The sequence below is a fragment of the Mustela lutreola genome, chromosome 3 (genome assembly GCF_030435805.1).
Source record: "Mustela lutreola isolate mMusLut2 chromosome 3, mMusLut2.pri, whole genome shotgun sequence".
Classification (NCBI taxonomy): Eukaryota; Metazoa; Chordata; class Mammalia; order Carnivora; family Mustelidae; genus Mustela; species Mustela lutreola.
Window position 1 is genome coordinate 107,853,385 of NC_081292.1, and position 13,581 is coordinate 107,866,965.

The following is a 13,581-nucleotide window of genomic DNA, read 5'->3' on the forward strand; positions in this document are numbered from 1 at the left end:
CCGATTCTTCGCTTCTGGTCATCTCAGCTTCTCAAGAAACCAGCCACTCACTTCCCTGCATTCCTTGAGCCATGGCCATTTGGCTTTTCATCTCCACCTCTCTCCCGGGATGGCTATCGCCACGGCAAAACAGGCCTTCTAAGTGGTCCAACACACCATGTACTTCTTGGGCCCCACCATCCTGGATCCCTCCCTGTCTGCTTTTTCAGTGTCACCCGGTTCTCCTGACCTCCCTGACCATTTCTCCTTCTGGCTCCTTTGCTATCTGCTGCTCTCCCCTCAAATCATGAGGTTCTCTTGCTTTCCCACCTGGAGCTACCAGTTTCTCACTCTATTAAACTTTCCCCAGGCCATGGCGCTGTTCTGTGTCTACTCTCCACCTCTCTACTGAGGTATACTTGTTCCTGTAGCCACCACCAGGATGCCCTCCAGGCCCTCCATGTGTAACATGTCTCAAGTTGAACTTCTCTTCTGTATTTGGGATCTCATTTAAAATCACCAGCATAGGGGCGCCTGGGTGGCTCACTGGGTTAAAATCGCCAGCATATACCTAAGCGGGATGCCTGTGAACCATTCGATCCCCTTCCCTTCTTTGCCCCTCAGTGACAGCACTTGGCACATTTTAAATCATCTCTTAATATTTCTGTGCCCCTTGTGGACTGTGCCTTTCTGGAGGGCAGGGACAGTGGCTCATTCACTAGCAGAATCTTACAGACAAAGAGCACTTGTTAAACATGCTTGCAAGGCAAACACAGTTGAGTTCCCTGGAGACCAAAGGCTGGCAATCCAGCCTTTGCTGTCACACTGCCCTGCCTAGTTGTGCCACGTTTTGTGTCACCTTCATCTCTAAAATGGTTATAAAGTATCATCCCGTTGTGGGGTGGACAGAATACTCAATGTTTCGTTTTTAAAATCCAATGTAGAGAAACAGAACTAGAATCAAACTAAATTTCAATGCCAATCTAATACGTGCCTTCCCTAAATGCTAAGGTTTACTAATGCAATCATTTTACATTCTCTCTTGGAAAAAATAAAGAAAAACAAGATAAATTTACTCGAGTATCTGATTTGGAATCCAATCAGAAAGAAGCTCTAGGAAGAAAACTGTATTCTGTAAGAAAAATGTATTCTAGGAAGAAAAATAGATTCCTATCCAACAAGATCCATGTTTTTCCCTAATCCCTCCCACCCAGTGTGGCCACTTCGTGTAGCACTGACCATGGGAAGCTCACAATCCCAAGCTTAAATATATGTGTTATGGCGGAATTATGTCCCTCCAAAACTCCTATGTTGAAATCCTAACCCGCAATCACCTCAGAATGTGACTGTGTTTGAAGACACAGTGTTTGAAGGTGTAATCAAGTTACAAGGAGGTCACAGGGTGGGCCCTACTCTAGTGTGACTGGTGTCTTCTCTAAGAGGAAGTTTGGAAAGAGGAAAAAAATGTGAAGGCACAGGGAAAAGATGGTCTGTAGGTCGAGAAGAGAGATCATTCCCTCATGCACCTTGACCTTGGGCTTCCAGAACAGTGAGAAAACATGTTTCTGTTGCTTACACCTCCCAGGCTGGTACTTGTTACCACAGCCTGAGCAGACTAGTATGACACAGGATGGTTCTGCCAGTCCTCCCAACAAAGTCCCAGCCCCTGAGACAGGAAGCCGGAGCTGAGCCTTATCTCCTCTGGCCCATGAGTATCTTCTGCTTCAGTGACTATGGGCCAGCAACCCCTGCATCTGCTCTCAGGAAACAAGGTCTCTCACACACGGTGAGCCCAGGGGTGTGGCACAGTTCCACCATTCCCGTCTCTACCCTCCCCTCCCTGAATCTGCAGGTGCTGCCTTGACAAGCTAGCCGTGGCCCCCTCCCCTCAACCAGTTTGTCATTCTCTCTGCTCAGCTCCCCTTGAGGGTCTCTGGCTTGGAACTTTTGTCTGGCTCTGGCTCTGGCGTCACTCCTGGTCCCTGTCTGTAGGTCCCTCTTACTCTCTGGTCTGCAGATCACGGGACAGGCGTACGCCACACCCAGAACTCCAACCTGAATTTGAGGTATTGCCCTCCCTCTGAACTGAATGCCTTTGTCCTCTTTACTGCCTTTCAAAATCATACCATGTCTTGGAGGAAGCTTTTCAATTAGATGAGCTCTTTCTCCTCTCTGGCCTTTGACTCCCCACAATATTTAGTAGCGGTTTCTTGTGACATCTACAGCCAGCCTTGATTTATGGTTAACAATTAACTTGTCATCAGCCTCCTCCCCTCCCAATGGAACTATGTGTTCCTTCTTACCATGTAGCCTCTTGCATATAGCAGGAATTCAAATTATTTAGTGCAATCAGTATCATTGAATTAGCGACTCTGACCTTATATTTGATGTTTTCTCTTTGCCGCTCTTCAGCAAGGTCTTTTCTAAATTTAAAAGACATATGATCTCTACCGAGGTGCACCTGCCTGGGGAGGAAACAAACAAACAAACAAACCCAGCTTCCAGAGCCCTTCAGAATACCATGGCCAGTTTGGGGATGGAGTGTCTTTGCTATTCTCAGCAACCAAAGCGGGTGTGGAGATACTGGAGGAGGGCCACGCAGGAGAGAAGTTGTAGAGACTGCAGCAACAGTTTGGCTCTTTCTCCAAATGCTAAACATAGATTTACCATATGACCCAGCAATTCCCCACCTTAGAGAACTGAAAAGATGTGTTCACACAGAAGCTTGCATGTAAATGTTCACAGCAGCCTTCTTTACAGTAACCAAAAAGTGAAAAACATCCAGATGTCTGCCAACTGATAAATGAGTAAATAAAATGTAGTCAATCCATGCAATGGAACATTACATGGCCATAAAAAAGGAACAAAGTCCTGACAGATGCTATGACACAGATGAACCTTCAACCCATGTTAAATGAAAGAAACCAGTTACAATAGGCCACCTATGTATGTAGGATTCCATTCACTTGAAATGTCTGGCATTAGCAAATCTATAGAGCTAGAAAGAGGACCGAGGACATGGAGGGGAGAGGGAATGGGAGTGACTGCTTAATAGGTATGGGGTTTCCTTCTGGAGTGATGCAAATGTTTTAGTGTAGTATGATGGGGACAGTTGAATGAGCCTGTGAATACAATAAGAATATCTGCATTGTACACGTTATAACGGTTAACATGGTGAAATGTGTGCTTTGTGAACTTTAGCAGAGTTTAGAAAATTCTGGTATGTAATGTATTGATCACGGAGCCTGGCACATGTTTAAAATAAACAGTTGCTATGATTTTAAAAGGGGACGGGGTGTCTGGAGAACTGTTTGACGGAAGGAGCCTGGAGAGACCTGGAAGCTAAGTACAAATGGTCTGACCTTTGTTTGGATGGCGGAGTCTTCCTCTCCCAAAACCAACCAAACAAAAGCCCAGATGGAAAGGACATTATTGAGACCACTAGGTAAACATGCAGAGAGGCTGGTGATTCTAATATTATGGTGTCAGTTTTAGATTTCTTGGAGGTGATGAGGCTCCTGTTGGAGAATGTCCTTGTTCTTAGGAGCCACGTGCTAACACCTTGAAGAGCAAAGCTCTGTGATGTCTGCAACTCACTTTCAAATGCTTCAAAGGCAGGTGTGTGTGTGTGTGTGTGTGTGTGTGTGTGTGTAGACAGTGCAAGTGTATGTGGCATAATGTCAACAACTAGTGAACCGCTGTCTAATGTATGTGGGTGTTACTGGCAGGTTTAAATTCTTTTTCTGATAAGAAAAAGCCGGAAGAAAATACTCAGTGAATGACAGAGCCTTCAGAACTCAATCGAGGATGTGATCTCAGGCACGCTACAAAAAAGCACCGAAAGAGGGAAAGTGTTGGCAGCAGTCAATGCATTACAGATTTTTTTTTCCCCCACTTCTCTCCCCTTAAAAAAATATATATGTATTTTTCAGGTTTTCTACAATGACAGGGCTACTAGCCTGCCTACAGAAGCTTCTGGAGTCATATTATGGGATGTACTAGAACTACTTCATGTTCGGTGCTATGAAGCATTTCTTTAAGAGAGAATATGTGAATGCCTGCTTTGCAGGATTATATATGTCCCTGATATTACAGAAATAAGAATACACTGACATTCATTCATTCTGACAGTGTGGCCATTTTTTGTAATAGGGAAAGAGTATTTTAAAAAATGATCTGCAGTGACTTGGTGTACTTCACATTTAACCAGGGCCAGACCGTGACGGAGAGGCTGCTGTGGAAGGAAAGACGCTTCTGTGAGACACGGAGGGCACTGCCCTGGGCAAGCAGGGTGGCGGGATGGGGGACATCTGTGAAGGCCCGGGAGTTTGGTGTGTGTTCTCTCTGTCTGAGAAGTATGTCTGTGGGGCATGGGCAAGTGGCCTCTCCAAAACTCTTTCTCAGGGTTTCTTTTTTAGTTCAGCTCAAGAGTTTTTAAAGTTTACTACTTTAGTGGGGTCTGGGCACATGAATACTTCTGGTATGATCCGGTAAAAACCTGGGGACAGAGATGTATTTCGACCACAGAATAACAGGACACAGGTCTCACAGCTGAGCTCTGGAACCTCCACCCAGAGCCTCCCCCACTCCAGCCTGCACTGCTGGGATCCCGAGAGGCACCTGGGCAGACACCCCAGGGCACAGGGGGCTGAGTCGGGGTGGGGGGCGAGATTCGGGGCCCCTAAAGGAGAGACAGGATGCTGGCAGCAGTGGTCAGTAGGGAGCAGTGTCCTGGTGTCTCCTACAGTTTACTCTGTGTCTGCCACTATGTGGTCACACTTAGGAAAGAGCATGGTTTGGTCATGGTGATTTATGCTAAAGAGAAACGTCTCAGGTCCAGTAGAGGAGAGGAAATAATGAAACTTTTCAAAGGGCACAAAGCGATTACACTTCATCATGTCTCATGTATAAAAAGCCATTATTAAAAACGCTGTCCTCTCCCTTGATATAAATAACTGCTCAATATTTACCACTTAAGGTGATTTTCGATCTCTTCATAAGTGTCCTGTCTGACTTTCTGTTCAAAGAGTGCTTCCTTCATCTGTCTTGTTTTTGAAATCTCATTGCCTTGGTCCAAAACTGAGGGCAAGAGCAAACAATGATTATGTCAGTAATCAAATCAGCATCATTTGCCAAGACAAAAACACATTTCTAATGGCAAAACATAACAGCAACCTAACTGGGTTTTGCTGTTGTTGTTCATAAATAGTAAATGTGACGAACAATAATTCTTCCCTATTCTGCCAGTGGCTGATTTACCACGGATCAGCTAGTTACCTTCTCTTAATTCTTTAATCTTCAGTTTTCCTGGTTCTTGGTTTAAAACAGTTGCCACGGCATATGGATTTGATAAATCTACCGGAAATCTCAAGTTCTGATATTCAATTTCCTGAGACCAAGATCAGGAGGGACAAGTCATTATTGTGCTTCTCTGTCATTCCTTCCATCATATTGAGCATAACGCCCAGGTTACCTTAATCTTCAGAGGCTTTAGTTTTGGTGGAAGCTGCTGAAAATGTATGCGTGTCACTGCCTTTTCTGGAGGATGGTCCACTTTCTTAGAAAGAGCATTTAATCTTTCAAATTCTTCTAATCTATAGTTTAAAACATATATTAAATTACTATATAATCCAACAACTCAAGGTTCCTACTGTTTTTTAGGATTTGGGGAACAGGAGAGGGAGAAGCAGGCTCCCAACGGAGCAGGGAGACCGACACGAGGCTCAATCCCAGGACCCCGGGATCATGACCTGAGCTGAAGGCAGAGGTTAAACTGACTGAGCCACCCCAGGCACCCCAAGGTTCCTATTTTTTAAAGGCTTTTTAAGTAATCTCTCCACCCAACATGGGGCTCGAACATACAACCTCGAGATCAAGAGTTGCGTGCTCTGTGCTAACTGAGCCAGTCAGGTGTCCCACAAGGTTCCTATTTTTATATTCCTTCCGATAATATAATGACTTTCAGTCCAGTAGTGAGTCTATCTACACTGAAAATAAATCTGTGTACTAAAACAGTGGTCTACTAAAATGAATGCAATGTGAGTGTACCACACTGTAATCACACAGGCCCAAATCGTCTACCAATGGCAGCTCCTCCTTACCTTCTCAAAGAACATAACAAGTAGATAACATGACAGGCTAGAAAATGCTCTCCTGCTCTAGCGTGATTTGTTTCCCAGCTGTTGGTTTTCAATAGCTAAATCTACTGCATTAAAAAAAAAAGTTCTTCCACTGATGTATGTTTCTAATAAAAGAATGACTATGCCCAAGTGACTCTGACTAATGTTTGAGATCTTTTCTGCAACTGAAAAGTCTTTGGACACGGGGCGCCTGGATGGCTCAGTGGGTTAAGCCACTGCCTTCGGCTCAGGTCATGTTCTCAGGGTCCTGGGATCGAGTCCCGCATCAGGCTCTCTGCTCTGCAGGGAGCCTGCTTCCCTCTCTCTCTCTCTCTGCCTGCCTCTCCATCTACTTGTGATTTCTCTCCGTCAAATAAATAAATAAAATCTTTAAAAAAAAAAAAAAAGTCTTTGGACATATGTAGGTACAGACAGGGCTACTAGCCTGCCCACAGAAGCTTCTGGAGTCATATTATGGGATGTACTAGAACTACTTCATGTTCGATGCTATGAAGCATTTCTTTAGGTGAGAATATGTGAATGCCTGCTTTGCAGGATTATGTATGTCCCTGATATTACAGAAATAAGAATACACTGACATTCAATTCATTCTGATGGTCACAAACCATCTGCTGAACATCTCCTGAATGGACCCCACTGCACAGCACAGGAGACGTGCCAGCCATCTCAAACTTAACATCGCCAACAAAAGAGAATCCTGAAACGTCAATGGCCTGAAAGAAGTGACCTTTGGTGACATACACATTGACCAACAGGCTGTGGTGGGCACAATGGAGGCACTGGGTTAGGGAGCCAGCAGGGGCCCTCCACCCATATTTCATCAGAACTTTCTGACATCACCTCTGCTATAAATACTGGGGAACAACAAGAAATGTTTGAAACTCTTAAAAAACAAAACAGAACAGTTTCCTTAAAGGATCTAACTGCTGACAATGGAAACGAAGGGGTCTAAGAAAGTGATACATTTTCCTAAGGAGTTACTCGTGGGACCTGAGTAAAGTCCCTCACACACTTCATTCTGAAAATAACAACAGAAAGCTACCTGTGACACTTTTCAGAGAATGCCATAGCCTGGCTAATTTTTTTTCTTGGATGGAAAAAACTCATAGGTTCTAGTACTATCTGCAGTCTGCGGAGACATGCAGGTCTTGAGACGGAGTCCTTGAAAACTTCAGGAGTGCACTAAATAAGATATTAAACTCCAGCTGGACGACCAAAACATAGTAGTTTAGAAAGAGGGGATGCCTGCATTTACGTGGTGATTCTTCCATGCAACGCTCTTGTGTTTTTAAGAACACGTCTGTGGGAAGCAAAAATCCCACTCAAGTGATGTCCTTAAGAAAGTCATTTGTAAGGCAAAGGAAACAAAAGTGAAGATGAACTTTTGGGACTTCTTCAAAATCAAAAGCTTCTGCACAGCAAAGGTAACAGTCAAGAAAACAAAGAGGCAACCCACGGAATGGGAGAAGATATTTGCAAATGACAGTACAGACAAAAGGTTGATATCCAGGATCTATAATGAACTCCTCAAACTCAATACACACAAAACAGACAATCATATCAAAAAATGGGCAGAAGATATGGACAGACACTTCTCCAATAAAGACATACAAATGGCTATCAGACACATGAAAAAATGTTCATCATCACTAGCCCTCAGAGAGATTCAAATTAAAACTACATTGAGATATCACCTTGCACCAGTTAGAATGGCCAAAATTAACAAAACAGGAAACAACATGTGTTGGAGAGGATGTGGCGAAAGGGGAACCCTCTTGCACTGTTGGTGGGAAGGCAAGTTGGTGCAGCCTCTTTGGAGAACAGTGTGGAGATTTCTCAAGAAATTAAAAATAGAGCTTCCCTGTGACCCTGCCATTGCACTCCTGGGTATTTACCCCAAAGATACAGATGTAGTGAAAAGAAGGGCCATCTGTACCCCAATGTTTATAGCAGCAATGGCCACGGTTGCCAAACTGTGGAAAGAACCAAGATGCCCTTCAACAGATGAATGGATAAGGAAGATGTGGTCCATATACACTATGGAGTATTATGCCTCCATCAGAAAGGATGAATATCCAACTTTTGTAGCAACATGGACGGGACTGGAAGAGATTATGCTGAGTGAAATAAGTCAAGCAGAGAGAGTCAATTATCATATGGTTTCACTTATTTGTGGAGCATAACAAAAATCATGGAGGACATGGGGAGTTAGAGAGAAGGGGGTTGGGGTAAATTGGAAGAGGAGGTGAATCATGAGAGACTATGGACTCTGAAAAATAATCTGAGGGTTTTGAAGTGGCGGGGGTGGAGTGTGGGAGGTTGGGGTACCAGGTGGTGGGTATTATAGAGGGCACGGATTGCATGGAGCACTGGGTGTGGTGAAAAAATAATGATACTGTTATGCTGAAAATAAATTAAAAAAAAAAAAAGAAAGAAGACTATAGGAAACAATTTCCAAATAACCACAGCTAAAACTCAGATTCATGGTTTACTTAATATTTCCTGGCATGAGTATTTTAAAGGTTCAATTTTAAGGAGATAAGCAGTTTTCCCTTAAAGAAAGCTTACTCTATTACATAAATTTAATCTATTCTTAAGAAAAATCATATTAAGAATATCCAAAAGAAACAAAAAAATATATAAAATACTACCAAGAGAGAAGAGCTTATGATTAAAAATTTGGAACTCCAAAGTGCTCTAAGAAGATTTCTAAAAGCATAAATAAAACTGACATTATAGAGCATAAAAAAAAAAGTCATTTGTACATTGCAGCATGTGACGTGACATGGCAAATCACATTTTCTTGGCCAGAAAATAGCAGAAAAATTACTACGGTCTTTTATTTATATACAGTGCTACGTGTTTATTGCTGGCATGATTTTCTTTCTTCTATAGCACCTGCAGGCTATAGGAGGCAGGCCACCCTAACATCCTATGGTTGATTCAGGCTCCTTTGAAGTTTTCGGAAGAAGATCATGATATAAATACATAATGAGTCATGGAGTTAGTTTATGTTTTGATATAAGGATGTTACTCTACATAATAATATGCCGAATGAGGGTGCTATGTGAGGTTTATCTATGTGTGAGGGGAGAGAAGGAATGGTCAGCTATTTCTTTATCATTTTCAAAAATCTATAAGGGTTTTCCTTATAGATTTCCTTATAGATCAAAACTGTGACAAGTTTTCCTTCAGCTTTTATAAGTATCATGAATATTGGGAAAAACTTACATTTTAACCAGGTACATTGGGATATAAAAATACAAGCCCACATTCAAACAGAAATAGGGATTTGGAAAAAATTTTTATGATGTAAAACTTAATCCCATTTCACATCTTTACACAGACTTGAATGCTGAGGGTTCTTAAAAAACAAAACCCAACAAAACCTCCCATGTGGCACGTTCTCATTTTTGCCCTATGCTGAAGTCACTTGTGATCCATGACTTCTTTTGGTCCCTCTGCTGGGAGCATCTTCAGGTGGACCATGTTCCATGGGGCTTTGCAGTGGACACCACACACAGCAGGCCCTCATTTCATTATAATGTTATAATGAAATTTTGAAAATAGTTATGCTGCTCCTGTCTTATGATTTATATTTGAAAGAGTGGGGGCACCTGGATGGCCAGTCAGTTAAGTGTTTGACTCTTGATTTTGGCTCAGGTCGTGATCTCGGGGTCATGGGAGGGAGCCCCATGTTGGGCTCTGTGCTCAGCGCGGAGTCTGCTTAAGATGCCTTCTCCCTTTCCCTCTGCCCTTCCCCATAGTAGGTATTCTCTTTCTCAAATAAATAAATCTTAAAAAAAAAATTGAAGACCATAATACATAGGGTCAGGGATATACATACATGTGATACACACATATATAATACACACATACGGTCAAAACGGGTCATATGATCAACCAGCACAGCAGCAGGGTTCAGTGAAGGCAAGTATCCCTCCATCTACCTTTTCTTGATCATCTCTTCCCTCGTGGCAGGAACAGCTACCGACACAAGCCTAGAGCTATTGTATGCATTACTGTTAGACTTTAAAGAGTATTTTCTGAAAGTGCATCATTTTAAGTATGGTTTTTGATGGCATTTTGTTATAAAATAAAGAATGGAAGACATGGAGACACAGATCTTTTTTACAAAGTTTTAGGAAGAAACAAAGACATTCCAAAGTAGCCATACGGTAAAGCCATGTTGGGACGGCACGTTCCAGTGAAGACACATTCATACGGCCGAGAGTTGAACTGTGAGATCCACAGCTGCATTTTTATCTGTGCAATCCCGTACTTGAATGGTGTGAATTTGACTGTCACGTTCACCTTCCCATTAGCCGGGATTATTCCTGAGGGGAAGCAAATGAGACAACACAATTCTTTTTCCTGCGAAGTCCCATCAAAGAGGTTGACACACAAACACACTCCTCCCCTAGTAAGCCCAAGTATTTCTATTATCCTTATATAGCCTTTTCATTAAATCCATGTGAATTGACTTCGCATGTTTACGTTGATCTTATTTGCCAACTGCTACGTTAATTCTTTATAATAATAATTTGACTCTCAGTTATAGAAATATATACACATCCCTCAGCGTTAGTGAGTCAGACATGAACTCCTAGAACTATAATCTCTAAGCCAATTATCAGATGTCAGTGTTAACACTCTAAGCTGTAAGAAAAACTAGGAACACACATACAAGTTTCTGCCCAAATAATTCAGTTCCCTACATTTGGGCATCATTTGAATGTCTCCTTCCAAATCTTTGGGTTGGGCCACTGCTCTTTCTGAAGTCAAATATCCCACCATGTCTTGTTCCTCTTTGTCTCTCTGGGGTCAGTGGGGCTTGGAGCATAGTAAGTGCTCAACAAACATGGGAAGAAAAATAGAAGAGAGAAAGGAAAGGAGGGCGAGGGGGAGGAAAAGAGGAAAGATCAATGTAGTAGGCACAAGAAGGGCTACCGCTTGCTGTGATTCCCACGGAGGGCTCTTTGGTTCGCCTTCTAGATGATTTCTTAGGCCCCTGTGCATCTTTTGTTTGCATGGTCCCTACAGAGCATTCACACAATTCCCTCATAAATGCTTGGCGCTCCCTCCTTCCCATCTATGTCCTCTGAATCTTATACCACTGTCTCCCCTCTTCTCTTTACTCAACCACATGAACCTTTCATTTGGCCATCTCAGCATTCACTAAGCATTTACTCTGTGCCAGGCAACATGTTAGGCACCTGAAAAATAGGAATAAACAGAACAAAGTCCCAGATCTCACAGAGTTTACTTTCTAGCTGGGGACAGCAAGCAAGCAAACCAAAAATGAATATAAAATATAAAATCATGTCATGAATACCAGCAAGAAAAAAAAAAGCAGGGTGTGGGGGAGGCAAGTGAAACATGATGTACTATTTGAGAGAGGATGAAGAGAAGGCTCCTCTGGTGAGGAGATGTTGCAGCCAAGACCTGAAGGTGGAGAGGGGCCTATGCACTAACTCTCCCGGACTGGGCTTCTGCTGCCCCAGGGCCTTGGCACCTGCTATTCCCTCGGTCTGGAAAGCCCTTTCTCCAGATCTTCTTTTAGTTTCTTAATCCTACTTTCCAAAATCACTGTCTTGGCATCTGCTTTACCCTAGACTCAAACGCAGTTTTACCAACGTCCATTACAATGTCCCCAACTCAATAAATATTTGCTGAATAAGTGAATGAAGCTCCTCTTGACTCTCCATCCCTGGAAACCTTCACTCCTCTACACTTCTGTCAGCCCTGCAGTACCCATGTGCTCCCTGAACTGTTGCCTTCTCGAGTTTAGAGCTCTCCCACTTGACTGCAAGCCCCTAGAGCTGACACATGGCCCCAAAGCTCGTTCACCTTCCCAGAACCCTAGTGCAGGGCTTCAGAAATAGGTATTTGTCAACTTCCTGAGAGCAGAAGTCCAAATCTTTTTTTTTTTTTTTAAGATTTTATTTATTTGAGAGAGCGAGCGAGCAAGCATAAGCAGGGAGGAACGGGAGAAGCAGGGAGATGGATAAGGCTCAATCCCGGGAACCTGGGATCAGGACCTGAACCAAAGGCAGACGCTTAACTGACTGAACCACCGAGGCACCTGCAGAAGTCCAAATCTTGAAATGCTACCCACTAGTGACTCAAGAGCTCGCTGCGGGGGACAGTGAATCAGCAGAAGAGCTCAGTTCTGTGGGCCAGCCTAGGATCAGCAGAACAGAAACTGCTGCATACAGTTCAGGACATTGACCACCCAACTAGGTCAGAAAATACACTGTCTGACCTCTGGTTTGCTGGCGGAGGAGGTGGGGGGGGCGCTTCCGACTGCGAACATTCTAGTGCTTCTGCTCCAGCTCATTAACTTAAAAAATTAACAAGCTCTGGAGCAAGGATTAATGTTTGCCTTGACCTGGCTGATTTATTTTTAAGTGCTCCCAGCCTGCAGCTAATGGCTAAAGCACACTGGAGGCGTAGCCCGGGTGACCAGGTACACTGCTTTTTCCATCAGTGTGGCTCTTTAACGGAACTTGGCTGCGGCTGTCAGAGGCTAACTGCTCTTAAAGGTGTGCCTCACAGAGACAAATTACTGCTTGGCAAAACTAATGCTGGGAGAAAGGAGAGAAAGTGTCACATTTGAAAAGTGGGAAGGCTCCCCTGCCCCCAAATTATGACTTCCTTTCCAAAAACCCAAACCATGATTTTATGGCTTCAGTCCAGTTTTGTCTGGGGCCGATTTTGGATCGCAACCCTTAACATCAGCAGGGATCATGTGAAATCACAGGGCAGGGAGGCTGTTGAGGCAGAGGGAGAGAGAAGGGAAAAACGGAGAACTCAGTGAAAGCCTAAGAAAATCCTACTCTATTGATAAAATGGGCATAGTGAAGAAAACATAGCGACACTGAAAAATGCTATGTTTAATGGTTGACTGGGAAATTCCACTGGCTCTTTGCCTTGACAATAATTATGTAAAGTATGCATAAATATGGCCAGTCACCAAAAGGAGATGGAAAAATAAAAGTACGGTGTTAGGGCAGTTAGGCCCGGGGTGGGGATCATTTTTTAAACATTTCTTCTTTTAGGTTCATATGGCATCATTACAATATTGTTATACTTTTAAAATAACTTTTTCTTTGGAATTCTCAGAAAGCACAGATCATCTTCCCGAAATTATCACAGAGCCCTATAAGTCCCATGCTTGAAGTGTTAGTAAGTACTGGTCCTAATCTTCCAGGATTTAGGATTTTACGAGCTGAGTGTTGTTCGGTTAATTTCTTAATCTCTCTAAGCTTTGTGTGGGAATTTAATAGCTGTGTAGTTTAAAAATTGTCCATGAACAAGCTATCGATGATTCCAGTGTTTTGGATTACAGTGGGGTTGGGGCGGCTTCAAGAATGTTCCTCCCATCTGACTTAACCACCACGAGTCACACACCACCCACTGGGACACTCACGGGCCACCACCACCATCCCCAGGGTGTGCG

The 13,581-nt window shown here is 43.3% G+C and overlaps 1 protein-coding gene across 4 annotated transcripts in view; it reads right to left on the reverse strand.

The window, feature by feature from the left end:
* Positions 1-13,581, reverse strand: part of CFAP221 (cilia and flagella associated protein 221) — an 87,739-nt gene that overhangs the window by 34,687 nt on the left and 39,471 nt on the right. For all 4 annotated transcript variants that reach the window (XM_059166635.1, XM_059166636.1, XM_059166634.1 and 1 more), the window contains 5 exons: positions 10,297-10,456; positions 5,453-5,573; positions 5,257-5,368; positions 4,950-5,058; positions 2,357-2,444 (listed from right to left, as the gene is read on the reverse strand). In XM_059166635.1, coding sequence (XP_059022618.1) covers positions 2,357-2,444; positions 4,950-5,058; positions 5,257-5,368; positions 5,453-5,573; positions 10,297-10,456 — 590 coding nt within the window. The remainder of the gene's footprint in view (positions 1-2,356; positions 2,445-4,949; positions 5,059-5,256; positions 5,369-5,452; positions 5,574-10,296; positions 10,457-13,581) is intronic.